This window comes from Cryptomeria japonica, chromosome 1, assembly GCF_030272615.1.
Source record: "Cryptomeria japonica chromosome 1, Sugi_1.0, whole genome shotgun sequence".
Classification (NCBI taxonomy): domain Eukaryota; kingdom Viridiplantae; phylum Streptophyta; class Pinopsida; order Cupressales; family Cupressaceae; genus Cryptomeria; species Cryptomeria japonica.
This window is the reverse complement of record NC_081405.1, coordinates 598,542,950-598,558,980: the sequence shown is the minus strand read 5'-3', so window position 1 is coordinate 598,558,980 and position 16,031 is coordinate 598,542,950. Positions and strand designations below refer to the sequence as shown.

General features: G+C 34.0%; 1 protein-coding gene across 1 annotated transcript; it reads left to right on the top strand.

Moving 5' to 3' along the window:
• The first annotated feature begins 15,010 nt into the window (after positions 1-15,010).
• LOC131048104 (probable 2' cyclic ADP-D-ribose synthase BdTIR) lies at positions 15,011-15,535 on the top strand. Its single transcript, XM_057981959.2, has one exon. It carries the CDS (start codon positions 15,011-15,013, stop codon positions 15,533-15,535), a length of 525 nt encoding a protein of 174 aa, XP_057837942.2.
• The last annotated feature ends 496 nt before the right edge of the window (positions 15,536-16,031 follow it).

Here is a 16,031-nt window from a genome sequence, read left to right as displayed (position 1 = left end):
GAGCAAGTGCCTTCTCTTCAAGTACATTCTCTTCTAATGTCGAAATATCTTCGTTGATATCTAGGAACACCCATTCCTTCCCATTGTTGGAACCACTAGCAAAGTCTTCTACCAGTTCATGATCAGAATTAGTAATGCCTTCCTCATCTGCTATTTAGCATGATTTATCCCTATTTTTCCTGTACTTATACTTGTTCTGATATCCAAGGTTAGGCTTAAAGGCTTAAATTATCTTTTAACTCTTTCTTCAAATATTGAATTCCATTCAGAACATCTAGATGCAAAATGACCAATCTTATTACATGCAAAACATTTAAAAGGTGCTTTTCCTTCATACTTACTTCCTCTCGGTCCTTTAGGTACTCTTCTAGCCAATAGTGCTTCAAGTTTCTCAAATTATTAATCTTCTCTCTTCATATCATCCAATTCCTTTGCATATAAAGATTTTCAATCTTGTTTACTGGTTGATGATGTAGATGCATGACAAGCAGGTTCAATCTTTACAGCTCTAGAAGGTCCAAATTCTTCAAGCTCAAAAGCAGATAGTTTCCCAACTAAAGTATCTTCGTTGACAGATGTATTAGCCATTGTTCTCAACTCATTAATTGTAGTATCCTTCATCTTGTAAGTCGGTGGTAGGGCTATCAAAACTTTAGAAACAATTTCATCTTTGCTCAGAGTTCAACCACAACATTGAATTCCCATAAGAATCTCATTTACCCTTTCCATGAATGCAGTAATCCTTTCATCTTCTTCCATCTTCAGGTTTTCATATCTCACCCAATAAGAATCAAGTTTAGCAATCTTTACTATAGGGTCACCTTCATTAAGAGTCTCCAACTTATCCCGTATAGCCTTTCCAAATGATTTGTCAGTTAATCCCATTATTTGCTGATTAGAAAGTGCACACAAGAGAGCTTCTCTTTCACTACAATAATTCTCAAGCTCCTTATCTAGGCTTTTTGGAGGAGGATTTCCAGATTTCCGATTATAAGGTGTGACACCATTCTATGTGATCTCCCAAATCTCCTTGCCAAGACATCTCGGATGAGTCTCCATCTGAATCTTCCATACTATGTAATTTGTTCCATCAAGCCTAGGAATATCTCTCCGAAAGATACATCTAGATGAACTGGTTGAACTTGAACTGTTAGATGCCATAGGATCTTCCTCAAGCGGTTAAGCTTTCTGCAAAGAGGACCAAAGCTCTGATACAAATTGCTAGATAGTTCAAATAACTGGAAGACAATTGAGAGGGCGGGGGGGTGAATCAGTTATCATAGATTACCAAAAGTATTAGCAATTAAAATATTAATACTGGAATGCTTAAACCAAATATCAAAATAGAAGTTAAACCAATTAAGCATAAACAATAATTATAGAATAAATACCATCCACATGACACCAACATTTATACCTGGAAAACCTGATAAGGGGAAAAACCACGGTGGGAAGCCTACCCAGAGTCAGATAATACTTCTATAATAAGTATGTGAATTACAATTAAGGGGCCTGCACTTGCAGGAAGGCCAACAACCTAAAGCGCACTGCTCATTACAAAAGGAGTCTCGCTAACTACATAGAAATCTAGACTACAATCCAAAGAAGAGGTCGAATTGCAAAGATAACATCTCCTATGCCTGAGTACAGTTCTAGTTAAGCTCAATATCAGAGGACTAAATCATCTTACATAAACCCAATTCGATCTTCAATGATCAACCAAATCCTCTGCCTAAATGATATTACACTGTTCGCACATTAAATCCCTTGACCATAACCATAACCATTATGATCTACAATGAGATCTTACATTATATATACAAACTTTCAATCATAAACAATCAGGTCGGCCACCAGACAATAAACCAATTACATAATTACAAAACATGTCGGCCTTAGACCAAACAAATAATATCCAACACATAAGACATCCCAAAAACGTATTGAGAGGGTCAATCCACATGCTTCATTAAATCGATCCATAACCTAGACCAACCGGGATCCAATATAGGTCCACACACTACAACAATGATCTCCATCCGCCAAGTCTCAAACATGATCACCAATCCGCATCCCGAAACTCCACCAGAAGCTGCACCAACACAACTTATGTAGTTCATCAAAGATATTCATCAAAAGCTCTATCGGTGAAACCCTCACCAGAACCAGAAGCTAAGATTCTAAGAAAACATGATAGTATCCAATCACCAGACAAAACCAACTTACTGAATATGAACATGAGTATCATGAATAAGTCAATTCTATAACCAAATCATATCAGATCCCACCGGATCATGCCAGATCCAAACCAACCAGAAACTACTCAACCTACCAGGACTAGAAGGGTGCTGGTAAAGAATCCAAACAACTAGTGTTGGTATCAATGACAAAAAATCAATGCAACACATAATCAATTTGTCTAAATGGCCAATAGATTCATCTTTCAACTTAATCCACACTAGCCTATTACAAGGCAATGGACCCCAATTTGAAATGCTTTTTATCCATCTAGAAGGAATGAGAATTTAATTGCCCCCCCCCCTCTATCATGTTTAGTCATCACTATTTTTTCATTTGTCCAAACAGAATTGAGAAAAGCCTCATCTTGAAACCCTTCCACTTTTATGTTTTTAAGGGACAAAATATCTAAATAGGGTTTGTTTCTACAAAAATATTTTAGAATATGTTTCTTATCTAGAGATTCAAGACCCCTTCAATTATAGCTACAATTTTTAAATTCATTACTGAGATTGAGAGGGGGAGGGTTCTGACTCTTCTATAGCCTATCAAATATTTTAGTCCTCTTGTCTATATTATCTTTTTTACCTTTTTTGATAATTTCTTATAAGTGGTCTAGAATTAGAGTTTTTGGCATGTCGATAAGTTTTTCTTCTTTTAGTCCTCATTGCCATTAGGAGGCCTTTAAGCCAATGGTGATGAATCAATCTTTGACTCAAAATATAAGGGGTTAAAGCATGATATACTGATTATTTGCCAAAATCATCATCCCCTTCTTTGAGGTTAGAGTCTTTGGTTATTGTTGATTATACTAGACTCTAGTTAGCTAAATAGTAGCTTGTTTAATTTTTCTGCCCTCTCCTGCAGTAGTTTACATGGCAATATGTTAATCCTCTTATGGTGTATAGGGTTAGGGTTACTTTTTTTTCAATTAGATGCCTTATCTAAGTTAGTCTTGGAAGTAGTTAGAGTTTGGTCTTTAATAACTTCAATGTCCCATATAATGGGGGGCCTTCTGAAGACAATTTTGCATTGCTATCCATATCAACCTCAGGAAAGACAATGTAAGACTCATCTACATCCATTTATTAGGACTCTATATTATGCCCATTAGAGGAAATCTTAGCCTAATTTAAGCCATCCTCCACAGTAGGGCTAGTGTTATCGGGTTTTTGAGGTGACGATTTAAAATCCATTGTAGGGTTAGGCCTCAATTTAGGGCAACCTTTTCGAATATGCCCATTCCTCTTACAAATGAAACAAGCATTAAGAAATCCAAATACTTCCAATTCACATTTCATAGTATTATTGTCAATATGAATATAGAGGATATTAAGGATTTCCACTCTTAACAACAAAGAAATAAAAAAATCTTGCATTAAGATGAGGTAGGGTTACTATGGACTCTTCCAGTTGCATGACATTGCCTATAGGATTCAATATACTTGGTAAAAAATTCCATATTTTTGGTAGAATATTTTTTTCTTTCCACCCAATCCTAGGCAGAGTTGGCATTAATTTCCTCGCAATTTTTCTTTTAAGTTCATGGGAGCTCAAAACATAGATTGACCAACATTTCAATATTTATTTTTAACTACTATATTTCATATATTGTTATTTCTAAAAAAAACAACAAATAATCCACTCTAAACCATTCTACAAAAGGAAACATGAATATCCTTTTTTTTTGCCCTAGAGAGGCAATCCATTCTTCAAAGAATTTACTAAATGGAAGAAAATTTGAATCCAAACAAATAAAAATATTGAAATATTTATCAACTTTGTTTCTTTTACCCTTGAGGCTTTGAACATTTCTTCAATTGGAGAGATGGAGAGGACTTTCGAAGAAGAGTATATCTTACCATTTTCTCCATCTTTGGTGTTTCCTTTGTCAAAGAAGATTCCATTTCTACTTTCAGCATCCCTATTTGCAAATAATCTCTCTTCTCCCATTGTTTCTAGGTGAGAATGTCTCTTCCATTTTGTGTTACAAACTTAGTAGAGAAAGGAACTTCAAATTAACTAGAGTCAAAATTTAGGGCATTTTTGTATGAGCTTTATATAGCATTATTCTCTATATCCTTTTTTCCTTCTATCAAAATATTTACCTTTTCAACTTGAGTCTCATTTATATTCATCTCATTAACACCATTTTTATTGTCTTTGGCTTTAGACATTTCATTATCACCCATGGGCCAACTAGACTAGGTGAGGAGAACTGGCTAAGATTTGTACTAGGAGTTAATTAATCAGGTATGGTACAATTAATGTCATAATTATCTTGAATAGGCTCATGGGAAAATGGTTTAAAATATAATCCAAAAATCATACAAACCTTCGAGTGACCCAAGATAAATCAAACACAAAAAGTTAGCACACAAATCAAACTCAATACAGAAGAGATCACCAAATAGAAGGAAGAGGAAATCAATTGGTTGAATCAGTCCAACAGAAATGAAGAGCACAAATCTAGTTCTTGGTAGAAAAAGCAAAGCCCCTTAAAAGTATCAATGGCAAGAGACCATTCAAATTCCATAGGGCTCTGCACTCACCTTCAACCCCAATAACATCAATCATTTTATTAGCACATGGATATAAATAATAATCTATATAAAATAAATCAAAAAAGTATTTTTAATTTCTATTATTAGCTAATTGGCTACATATAGTGTTAAGTTTCAATCTAAAACCTTTCGCATACCTCTCTAAACTGCTTCATAAGAAAATGTAGAAAACATAATGTATTAAGAGATAAATCTACCATATATCTACTATATCATTTATAGTGAATGCCTATTAATCTCCTTGATCTAATTTATTTCCCCTGTCTTGGATCTTTGTCTTAGTAGTAAATACAAAATTGTGCAAGCTAGTGCAAAGGAATGAAGTTGGCAAATAAAATAATTAGATTTGTGGTTAAGTGATGTATGGGTCTTAAGTCTGTATTATCAAATTTGATATTGTGCTTAAATTGTTTAATCCGGTGAAAAATAATTCACCCCCCTCTCAGTTTTCCTTCCTTGTTGTTGCCAACATTATTTATTTTGGGAAAATGGTGTCTCAACCTTGCATTAACATGAGGTTACTATTTATAGTAATTCTTTTATTTGAACATGAAATGGTGCAAAATTATCCCTGAAGCTTCTAGCTGGCTAGATAAGCATTTTGGTAAAGTTACGTTGCAAGATCATAGCCCGTTTTAAAGATATTAAATTTTTCATTTTGGAGGGATCCAATGAAAGGTTTTAATTTGATTTTGAGGAATTTAGAGGCCCCAAAACATCCTAGAAAGTGATCATAAGCAACCTATTTTCTTACAAGGAAATAGATCACTTCGCGAGCTTTTCGGCGCTTCAAACAGTTTGTCAATAGGACACACGGTTCACTAGTTATGGCCTCCAAAAATTTGTACTCCTAAAATAGGAAATATAATTTGTATTAGACACATAAATGATCTGTAAAAGGGAGGGACATGTGTTGATGTGTGTTGTTGTTGGAAATATGGAAGAATTGATTATGTGTTGCAATGATATTTATCATTGATGTCAACAAAAGCTTATTTGGTTGTCTATCAGATTCTGGTAGAGTGCTTGGTTTGTGATGTTGATCTGGAGACCATCTCTGGTATTCTCCGATATGTTATGATTAGTGGAATTGTTTTGGTATGGTCATTCATGTTATTCATGTGTGTATCACATTTAGTTGGTTTGGGATTTGATGATCCAATAGCTATCATATTTTCTAGTAAGCCTTTAGGTTACCAGTAAAGGTTTTACTGGTAGACCTTCCTTGAAGATCTTTTGATGGATTCGATAAGTGGTGTTGGTGCAGCTTCTAGAAGGTTTTCGGGATGCTAATGGTTATCATGTTCATGTTCCAATTGATTGGTGGTATTGTATTTGCCTTATGGCAACCTATTTTAGGTTTGGTGTTATTTTGTTAGGTTATGGAATGGTTTGTGTAACATGTTGGTGGATGTTCCTGATGCATTACTGGTAGATTTTATTGTTTGGTTAATCTTGTTTTGGTTTTAGGACAACTTGGATTATCATTGGTTTGCAGGTTTATGTAATGGACTTATTGTGGCTGACCTAATTGTTTAGGTCTCAGGTTTGTATAAATATGATGTAAGGTCTCTTTGTATATCATGAGATCAGATGGTTATGGGATTATCTATATGCAAATAAAGTTGTAATCATATGCAAAGGTTTTGGTCGATCATAGGTGATTGAATTGGGTTTCTGTAAGAGGTTTAAGACCTCTGACATTGAGCTTAACCAAAACTATACTTAGGGGTGAACTCACAATACTGGTTCCCACTTTTTGACCAACTTTGACACTTAGATGAACATTTTGCAAAAAACCTTCACTTTCCGACACCTATAACTTTTAAATCGTTAAGAATTTGAAGATGATGTAAACTAGTGATTTGTAACATCCTTTTTGTAGATTCTAAATATATTTTTTTCAAATTTTTTTGAATAAAATTTTATTGATTTTTCCATCTCCCTCAAAAGTAGTTTTTTATTGGAAACAACATTTTTTAAGAGTGATGTGCATCCTGAAACGTATAAATTTTTTTCTATAAATGATAAAAACTTATCTCTTTTAAATTTTGGTTTGTAACATCAATACCCAGGGCATGCAGTTGGTTTGATAGTGATATGTTGAATATTTTTTATTTTATTAAGTTTTGAAGTCCGACTAATTATAATTTAGATATAGGTGTACGTTTGAACACATAACTTGCTCTATATATATCAAAATTAAGTTTTATTTTTTTTGTTAGAAAGAAGACATCAATACCTAGGGCATAGATATTTTTCAGAATTTTTTTGAATTAATTTGCTATTTTTCCCAATGCATTGAACAAAGAAGTTCATGTTCGGTGAAAAACCTACATTCATAAAAAAAAATAAAAAAATATATTAATAAACTTAAATATATTAAAAATTATACTATTTGGAAAGCTTATAATAAGGACTAAATCCTCAAGAAAACAAAACTTCTAAATGAATTCATTTGACCCCTCAAAAACTAATGTAAAATTGGTTTTTTATCAGCATTTGATAGATGCAAAGGAGACTCCATTGCAAGTATGATTTAGAAGTAGAGAGGTTCTATCCAAGAATTTTTGATCTAAGAGCCTTTGATCTAACTCTCTTCAATTAATTACTTCAAATGGGACTTCTTAAAGCTTAAATAATTATATTTTCCAAAAAATGTATGATTTCAGCAAAAATCAGGATGTACCAAAAAGTGGGAACCAGCTTTGTGAGTTCACCCTTAGGCATACAAGATGTTATTCTTACAATTCAATCTTCTTTTCCAGATTGTAGTCCGAAGATTTATGTTGTTGGTGAGGCTCCTTTTGTGATGAGCAATGTGCTCTAGGGAGTGTGCCTTCCTACATGTGCAAGCCCCTTATATGTAATATTTATTCATCTGATCAATGGATAGATATTGTGGGTCACCAATACCGTCGTGGTTTTTCCTTTTTGAGGTTTTCAATGTATAAATCTGTGGTGTTATGGTGTTCATCTTTGTGGTTGCATTATTGCTTATTATTATTTTCTTTTATGCATACCAGTTTCTAGGTTATTGTGCTAATAAGGTTAAAATTAATCATACTAGTAGGACACTAATTCACCCCCCCTCTCAGTGTTCTTGGATTCCAACAATTAGTATCAGAATGAAATGCAAGCCCTAACCATGAGGATGTCCAAGGAGATTGAAGACCAAAAGAAGAATGAAGAAAATCTTGCCAAATATCTAAAAGACAAATCTAAAGAATGCATTAGGTTACAACATGAGAATGATGTGTTGAGAACTGAATTGGTGCAATCTCAAAACATGGTACAATCTCAAAACAATGAGCAAGAGTTGGAAAGAATGATGATAGTTCTAAGAAGTGATCTGGATGTTGCAAATGACTACAAAGAAAAGTTCAAGGCTAGTTCTACAAAGCTCGATGAGTTATTGAAGAATCAAAGAGACACTGGAGACACTAGAGGTCTTGGATTTGAGCATGGAGAAATCTCCGGTACTAAAAATAGGATGATGCATCCAGTCAAAAGAACAATCAGAAGAATCCCCCAGACAACTAGAATAAGAGGTCACTGGTAAGACAACCCAACGCACATAAATTTAATGGTAGATGTTTTGTTTGCAATAAGTTTGGTCATATGGAAAGTCAATGCAAAAATAGACTCAAACAAAATAATAATCTAGGTAACAGTCAATATTTCAATTGCAAAAAGTATGGTCATAGGACAACAGATTGTAGATTGAATGTAAAATGTCATGCATGTGGAAAGTTTAGGCATATGGATAATCAATGTAGCTCAAGAAATGATCAAGGTTACAACAAGGCAATTCAGAAGAACAATGTCACTTGTTATGCATGAGAAGAAGTGGATTAGTAAATCTAAGGATCAACTAGATGAAGCATATACCCCGATTACTCAACCAACGGAGAAGAATGTTCCTGCACCGGCAAGAAACTCACTCGGTAACTAGGGCATTAGCCTCGGGGGAGGCAAATTGGCGACAAATCTTGCATTACCCTTGGTAGTGATCTAAAATCTTGTTTCAGACATTGGAGAAGTCAGTTTGAAGGTTAATCAACAAAGCTTTATTGGCTCTTGGATCTGGTTTGGTTTACCTATAAGTCATCTTATGAGTTATGGTTTGGTCATACACCTACAATTAAGTATTTCAGAATCTTTCATAGTAAATGCTATATCAAAAAAGATGATTCCATTGGAAATTTTGATCCTAGATGTGATGAAGGAATATTTCTTGGTTATTAAAATGAAAGCAAGGCATAAAGATGTTATAACAAAAGATTACATAGAATTGTGGAGAGCGTTAATGTCAAGGTGGATGAGTAGTATAGAGGTCAAATTAGAACTGGAAGTGAAAATGATCATAATTGAACCGGTAACACATGTACCGGAATAAAATGTTGAACCAATTACCCTGGAAGTATTAAAAATTTCAATAGTAACTGAAGATCAAAGTAGAGAAATAGAAAGTCAGAAGACTCCTAGGTATGTAAGGTTGAATCATTTAGAAGATCAGATCATTGGAGATAAGAACAAAGGAGTGATGACATGGAGAAGGTTGGCAACTGAAGAGGTATGCTTCATTTCTCAAATTGAACCAACATCAGTAGTTGAGGCATGTAAGGATGAATATTGGATGAAAACTATGGAAGAGGAAATGGATCAAATAGAAAAGAACAATACATGGACTTTAGTTTCCCGGCCTAAAAATAAGAATGTTATTGGAACTAAATGGGTTTTTAGGAATAAATATGGACAAGTTCTGAGGAAAAAGCTAGATTGGTCTGTAAAGGATATTCTCAAAAGGAAGGAATTGATTATGATGAAATTTTTGCTCTGGTAGCAAGGATTTTCACATATTTATAAGGAACAACTAAATATGGTTTGTGGTATCCTAAAAATGATGACTTTACACTATGTGCATATATAGATGCAGATTGGGCTGGAGATATAGATGATGGGAAAAGCACATCCGGTTGAGTTTTCTTTCTTGGAAAGAAACTTGTTTCATGGATCAGCAAAATATAGTCACGTACTTCTTTGTCTACTACTAAAGATGAGTATGTTATTGTTGCTACTAATTGTACACAAATTCTATGGATGAAGCAAATGTTGAAGGATATAAGGGTACATTATAATGAACTAGTAGTTATTCACTGTGATAACTTTGTTGCTATTAATATATCAAAGAATCCGGTATTTCATTCTAAGACAAAACACATATCAATTAAGTATAACTTTTTGAAGGAAAAGGTGGAAGCAAATGAAGTCAGATTGGTTTATGTGAATACAAAAGAGAAAATTGCAGACATCTTCACTAAACCTTTTTCCAAGGAATCATTTGAGTACTTTAGAGATAGATTGAGGGTCTCTACCCCTCTGATAGAGACTTAAGTGATGTTGATTGGCACCAGTCCGGTATACATTATCAGAACTATTATTCATTATAGATTGATGAGATGGTGCTACTACTTAGGGGGAGTAGTCAACTATGTGGTTCAGAGGATCTTTGGTTTTTCTTTAATGTTTATGTCAAATTTTTGGCATTGATGTGAAAGAGGGATATATACATGTTAAAAATAGAGATTAATAGTGATATCAGTCATAGGGGGATTTTGGTCTCTGGTTTGGTTATTTGGTTCAGAACTTCATTGATATATCATTTGTTGGATGTCTTTCATTGGGGGAGACTTGTTTGGCATTTGTTGGCACTTGGAAGTTTTTCACATCTAGTGTTGCCATCAATGCCAAAGGGGGAGATTGTTGGAAATATGGAGGAATTGATTATGTGTTGTATTTATGTTTTTCATTAATGTCAACACTATCTTATTTGGTTGTCTATCGGGTTCTGGTAGAGTGCTTAGTTTGTGATGTTGATTTGGAGACCATCTCTAGTATTATCTGATATGTTTCGATTGGTGGAATTGGTTTGGTTTGGTCATTCATGGTATTCATGTTCATATCACATTTAGTTGGTTCAGGATTTGATGATTTAGAAGCTATCATATGTTCTAGTAAGCCTTTTGATTACCGGTAAGGGTTTTACCGAGAGAGCTTTGTTGAAGATCTTTTGATGGATTTATTAAGTGGTGTTGGTGTGGCTTCTAGAAGGTTTTTGGGATGGTAATGGCTATCATGTTCATGTTCTATTTCATTGGTGGTGTTATATTTGGCTTATGGAAACCAATTTTAGGCCTGGTTCTATTCTTTTAGGTTATGGACCGATTTGTGTAACATGTTGGTGGATGCTCCCGATGCATTACGGGTTGGATTTATTATTTAGTTAATGTTGTTTTGGCTTAGGCCAACTTGGGTTATCATTGGTTTGCAGGTTTATGTAATGGATTTATTGTATTATCTTTTAGGTGGCCAACCTAATTGTTTAGGTCTCGGGTTTGTATAAATATGATGTAACATCTCTTTGTAGATCATGGGATCAGGTGGTTATAGGATTATCTATGTGAGAATAAAGTTGTAAGCATATGCAGAGGTTCTGGTCGATCATAGGTGATCGAATTGGGTTTGTGTAACAGGTTTCAGACCTCCGACATTGAGCTTAATCAGAACTGTACTCAAGCATAGGAGATGCTATTCTTGCATTTCAATCTTCTTTTCTGGATTGTAGTCTGAAGATTTCTATAGTCAAAGAGGCTCCTTTTTTGATGAGCAATGCGCTCTAGGAAGTGTGCCTTCTTGCATGTGCAGGCCCCTTATATGTAATATTTATTCATTTGATTAGTGGATAGATATTGTGGGTGACCAATCCCACCGTGGTTTTTCCTCTTTGAGGTTTTCCACATATAAATCTATGGTGTTATGGTGTTCATCTTTGTGTTTGCAATTATTGCTTGTTGTTATTTTCTTTTATGCATATAGTTTCCTAAGTTGTTGTGCTAATAAGGTTAAAACTAATCATATCGACAGAACACCAATTCACAGCCCCCTTTTAGTGTTCTTGGATTCCAACACTTGTAACACATCATAGGGCATTTAGAAGGGAGATAAGGTCGGCTGCACCTTATTAGGTGGTTTTAGCCCATGGTTTTGTAATACCATTTGATGGTTTCTTGTATAGTATCTCCTATATATGAGGTGCATGAGATAGAGGTTGTGTGTAAAAGTCTTATGGCTATTAAGTTACCTCCGAATCTCTAATTAGTGGTACTCCTGCAAAGATCTCGCTTTGCAAGTATATTGTAATCTGTTTTGATTGTTGAATAATATATTGGGCAACTTTTGGAGTGTGGGATTTTTCTCCCAAAAAGGTTTTCCCCACGTAAATCATTGTGTTATGGTTTGAATGTTTTTATATCTATTTATGTTTTTTGTAACCATTGTAAAGATTTGTAAAAGTTTTTGTGTTACCCTCCTCTCAAGGTTAGTGTAGGAAGTTGTTCCACTACTTAACTTCCTTACAATTTAGATATAGCATAAAATTGTAATTCTACTTACCCATCTTAAATTTTTATTTTTACATGAAACATAATTCAAAACAATATCACCACTAGTAGATACTTCACAAACAATCTTATTCCATGATGGTAAAAATGAACCTTACGAGATTCTATAACACAACCATAATAGTGAAATGCCAATTCAAATACAGATTCCTCAACTTTCAACTTATCTTTGTGTGTGATGACCTATCCTGCAGTAGCACTTTCCATTATTGGAAATTCATCTTGTAAACTTAGCTTTGTTTTGCATACATGGAATGAATTTATTCCAAAATAAATTATAGCTACATTTGATAGGAAATGTTTGGCTCTTGTTCTAGTTTATATTTGCTAATTCAAAATAGTTTTAACAATGGTTGGTTTGGCTTTCATCATACAGAGGTTGAGAAAGAATGATTCATTTATAATCTATGACACCTCATCATCTCACATGGTTTTTTTCTTCCGATTTGTTGACATATGACTTAATTGATGGTTCAAGCCTGTGGGTCCAAATGTTTTCTTTCAAATAGATTATTCAAATGATGGTGTTCTAGAAATCTACTCATATTCATTGTAGCTAGTCAGCTGACATGAAGATAATTTCTTTGATTCATTTTTAGCTATAACTTGACTTTGAGCAACTTTCATATGCTACTGAATTGTTGAATTCTTTAGGCTCAGAATTAAGATATCTAAGTTACTATTTTTTAAGAATTCATTATTTTTATCGAGTGTTGAAGTGTATAGATTTGTTTTTTACATAGTGTAACTTTTCTTATTAGATTTGTTTGATTTACTTCCTTTTTTAAAATCTAGTTTGGATCATAATGGTGTAAGTTCTCTTAAGCAAAAATAATAGATTTTGTGATTTTATTAATGATAAAATATAACATTTTATTAAAATTTGTTGTTTTCAATTGATGCACCCTGCAAGCTACTTATGTTCATTTTTTAACTATTTTAATTTAATCATATTCTTAATTATATTTAATATATTTATTGCAATAAGTGCCATGTCTCGATTCAATTGTGTGAGAAATTTCTATATCAAAATTTTGATGCGAAAAATTCTCACACTATTGAATCTACAAATAACACAGTCAACATGGACTATAAAAATTTGATGTCTCTAATATTAACTACAACTTTTCATTTATAGTCTTCTAGCATGTAGTTTCGCAGTTAAAACCCTTCATTGGAGAAGCAACCACCAAGGTTCAAACCCCTGGTGGGCCATTGTGCTTGCAAACCTTGTGTCTTTGCTGGGTCATTGTGCTCACGAGTTTGAACAAGTGAAGTGTGGGGATGAGGTCCCCACTTTGTGGCCTCACTGGTTCATAGCTCTAGGTCAAAAGCGTTTCACATGGAGCCAAAGAGCGTGTCATGCCAGTGTTGTCGGTCACGTTAAAATTTTTACCAAGCATTAATTTAAAAAAATAAAATTATAAATAATTTGTCTATTTAAAGACATGTACATATAAACTGGATGAATACTCTTCATTGAGATTTAAACATATATACATATTATTTATTGTATTTTTTTATAAAATAAAAGATATATAGTTTATGTATATTGCATATTTAGTCTTTTCTAATTTAGGTTTCAGTCTATGAGTTGTTGGCTTTAATCACATATGATATAGTTTTATGCAAACTTAGTTATTCTTTTCTATCTTTGACATGCCCCCTTCCCCTTCACACACACACACACACCCACACACACATCTCAATAGTTTAACTCATATTATACATTTTTTGTTCCTATGTATGTAACAATTTCTATATATTCTATTATCCACTTTTCATATTTGAACTCATTTCTACAAGCACAATTGTAGATTTGACCCTTAAACTTTTAAAAATTCAAATTCCAATAATCTCCAATATTATTTATTGAATTCCTACCTAGACCAATTAACCAAACATTTTGACGATTTATTATTATGTAATTGTATATAATGTCACTCACAATTATTTTCATCATTTATACTATTGAATATCACCCATATTCACAAGAGAAACAACTATTGCATAGCTTTGTGCCTATAAAGAAATAAATTTGTAGAGATAAACTTGACAACTTTTTTGGAAGACCTTCTTGGAAGACTCTCTCTTTCATTTCTATATTCTATTAACGTAACTCTTACACCTCCTTTAGATACAAGTAATAATATAATTTTTCTTTAAGAAATATATACTACTTAGATACTGCAATAAAATAAATTCGTACACCATCAAATTCTAGGCGCGGGCCATAGTGTACGGGCCAACAAAGTTGTCCATTTCTTCATCAATGGCGTGCCGTCCGCTGAAAACCAACTTTTTGGAAACGTAGGTAGATTTACTTCCTTTTTATGAGATACGAGAAGATAAATTTCAACTAATTCGCAAAACTATGTTTCCAAATAGCCGATACAAACCCCGGATACACTGAATGGTTTGCCACATCTCTGTTGGCGGACCTCACTTCCCACAACAATCCGTTAGTAAATAGCCATTTTTTCACCTTTGAACGTGCAGAAAAACCCATGCCAAAGTCATTAAAGATATACAACAAACCACATCATCGTCCAATCTTTCTCTTTTTTGCTGTGCTGTACAACACCACAAACCTTGAGATAGCTTTTGGATTTATATTTATACCACCAGTCCTCGATTTCATCTTTAAGTTTGAGTTGTTTTCTTGTGAGGGGTTTCATTTCTGTATACATCACCGGTCCATTTATAGAACTCAGCAAAATGCCACTCCTAAGATCAATTATTTCCATGGCAAAATCTCTATTTAGGCGTCATTCTTCACCACTGCTATCTCTCTCCATTCCATCCTACAACTATCCCCTTTCGACAGCTGTATATGACGTTTTTATTAATCACCGGGGGAAAGAGACAAAGCAATCTGTAGCTAGTCTCTTGTACCATAATCTCCAGAATAAAGGATTCACTGAGTTTCTGGACCAAAAATCTCTACAGGGAGGGGAATATGTACCCGGGGCAATCAGGCACGCAATACGAAAAGCCTCGGTTCATGTTGCAATCTTTTCTCCCAGCTATGCGGAGTCTGAGTGGTGTTTGGATGAGCTCCATCTGATGCTCAAAACCGGGGCTCCAATTGTCCCAGTATTTTGGGAAATTCAACCTTCTCAGCTTCGAATGGAGGACGACAATGGAGTGTACGCCAGAGCTTTTCAGAAGCACAAGCAGGCTGGAAAATTTGATATTGGAACACTTGAAGAATGGAGAAAAGATCTGCGCAGGGTTTCACTCTTGGAAGGCTTTATTTATGAAGGGTAATATACGTAGTTTAGCTGTATTTTTTTTCATTGGGCTGATTTGTAATATATATTCGTTTACTGCTTTCAGTGACCAAGGTGAGATGCTGGAGAAAATAGCAAAACGCGTAGCTAAACATATTGGCTAGCCAAAGCATTTCAAAGGGGTTTTAGACTTAGATAGATTGTAGGGGTAGGATCTCCTGATATATCTGTTCAAATGATTTGCTTTAGCTTTGTAAGAGTGAGGTGTATTTTGGTGACACGAGTTTGAATTATATTGGTGGTAAAGGAAACATGAAACCTGTTTTCATCTATAAAAAATGTATTTTATATTCAAAGATTAGTATAAGATTAGTATGGGGTGTTCTATGGAAGTGATTGTAAGTTATCGGAGGAGATCTAGTGCTAGCTAAGAGAGAACAAAATAATCTTTTGTATAGATTTGATGTATGTATTTATTGTGATTCAATTTATATAATTAAGAATTCAAATTCATTTATGTTTTCATATCATAG

What these genes read in the sequence shown, in the direction of transcription:
- LOC131048104 (XM_057981959.2), top strand. Translation starts at nt 15,011, where the DNA reads ATGGCAAAATCTCTATTTAGGCGTCATTCTTCACCACTGCTATCTCTC.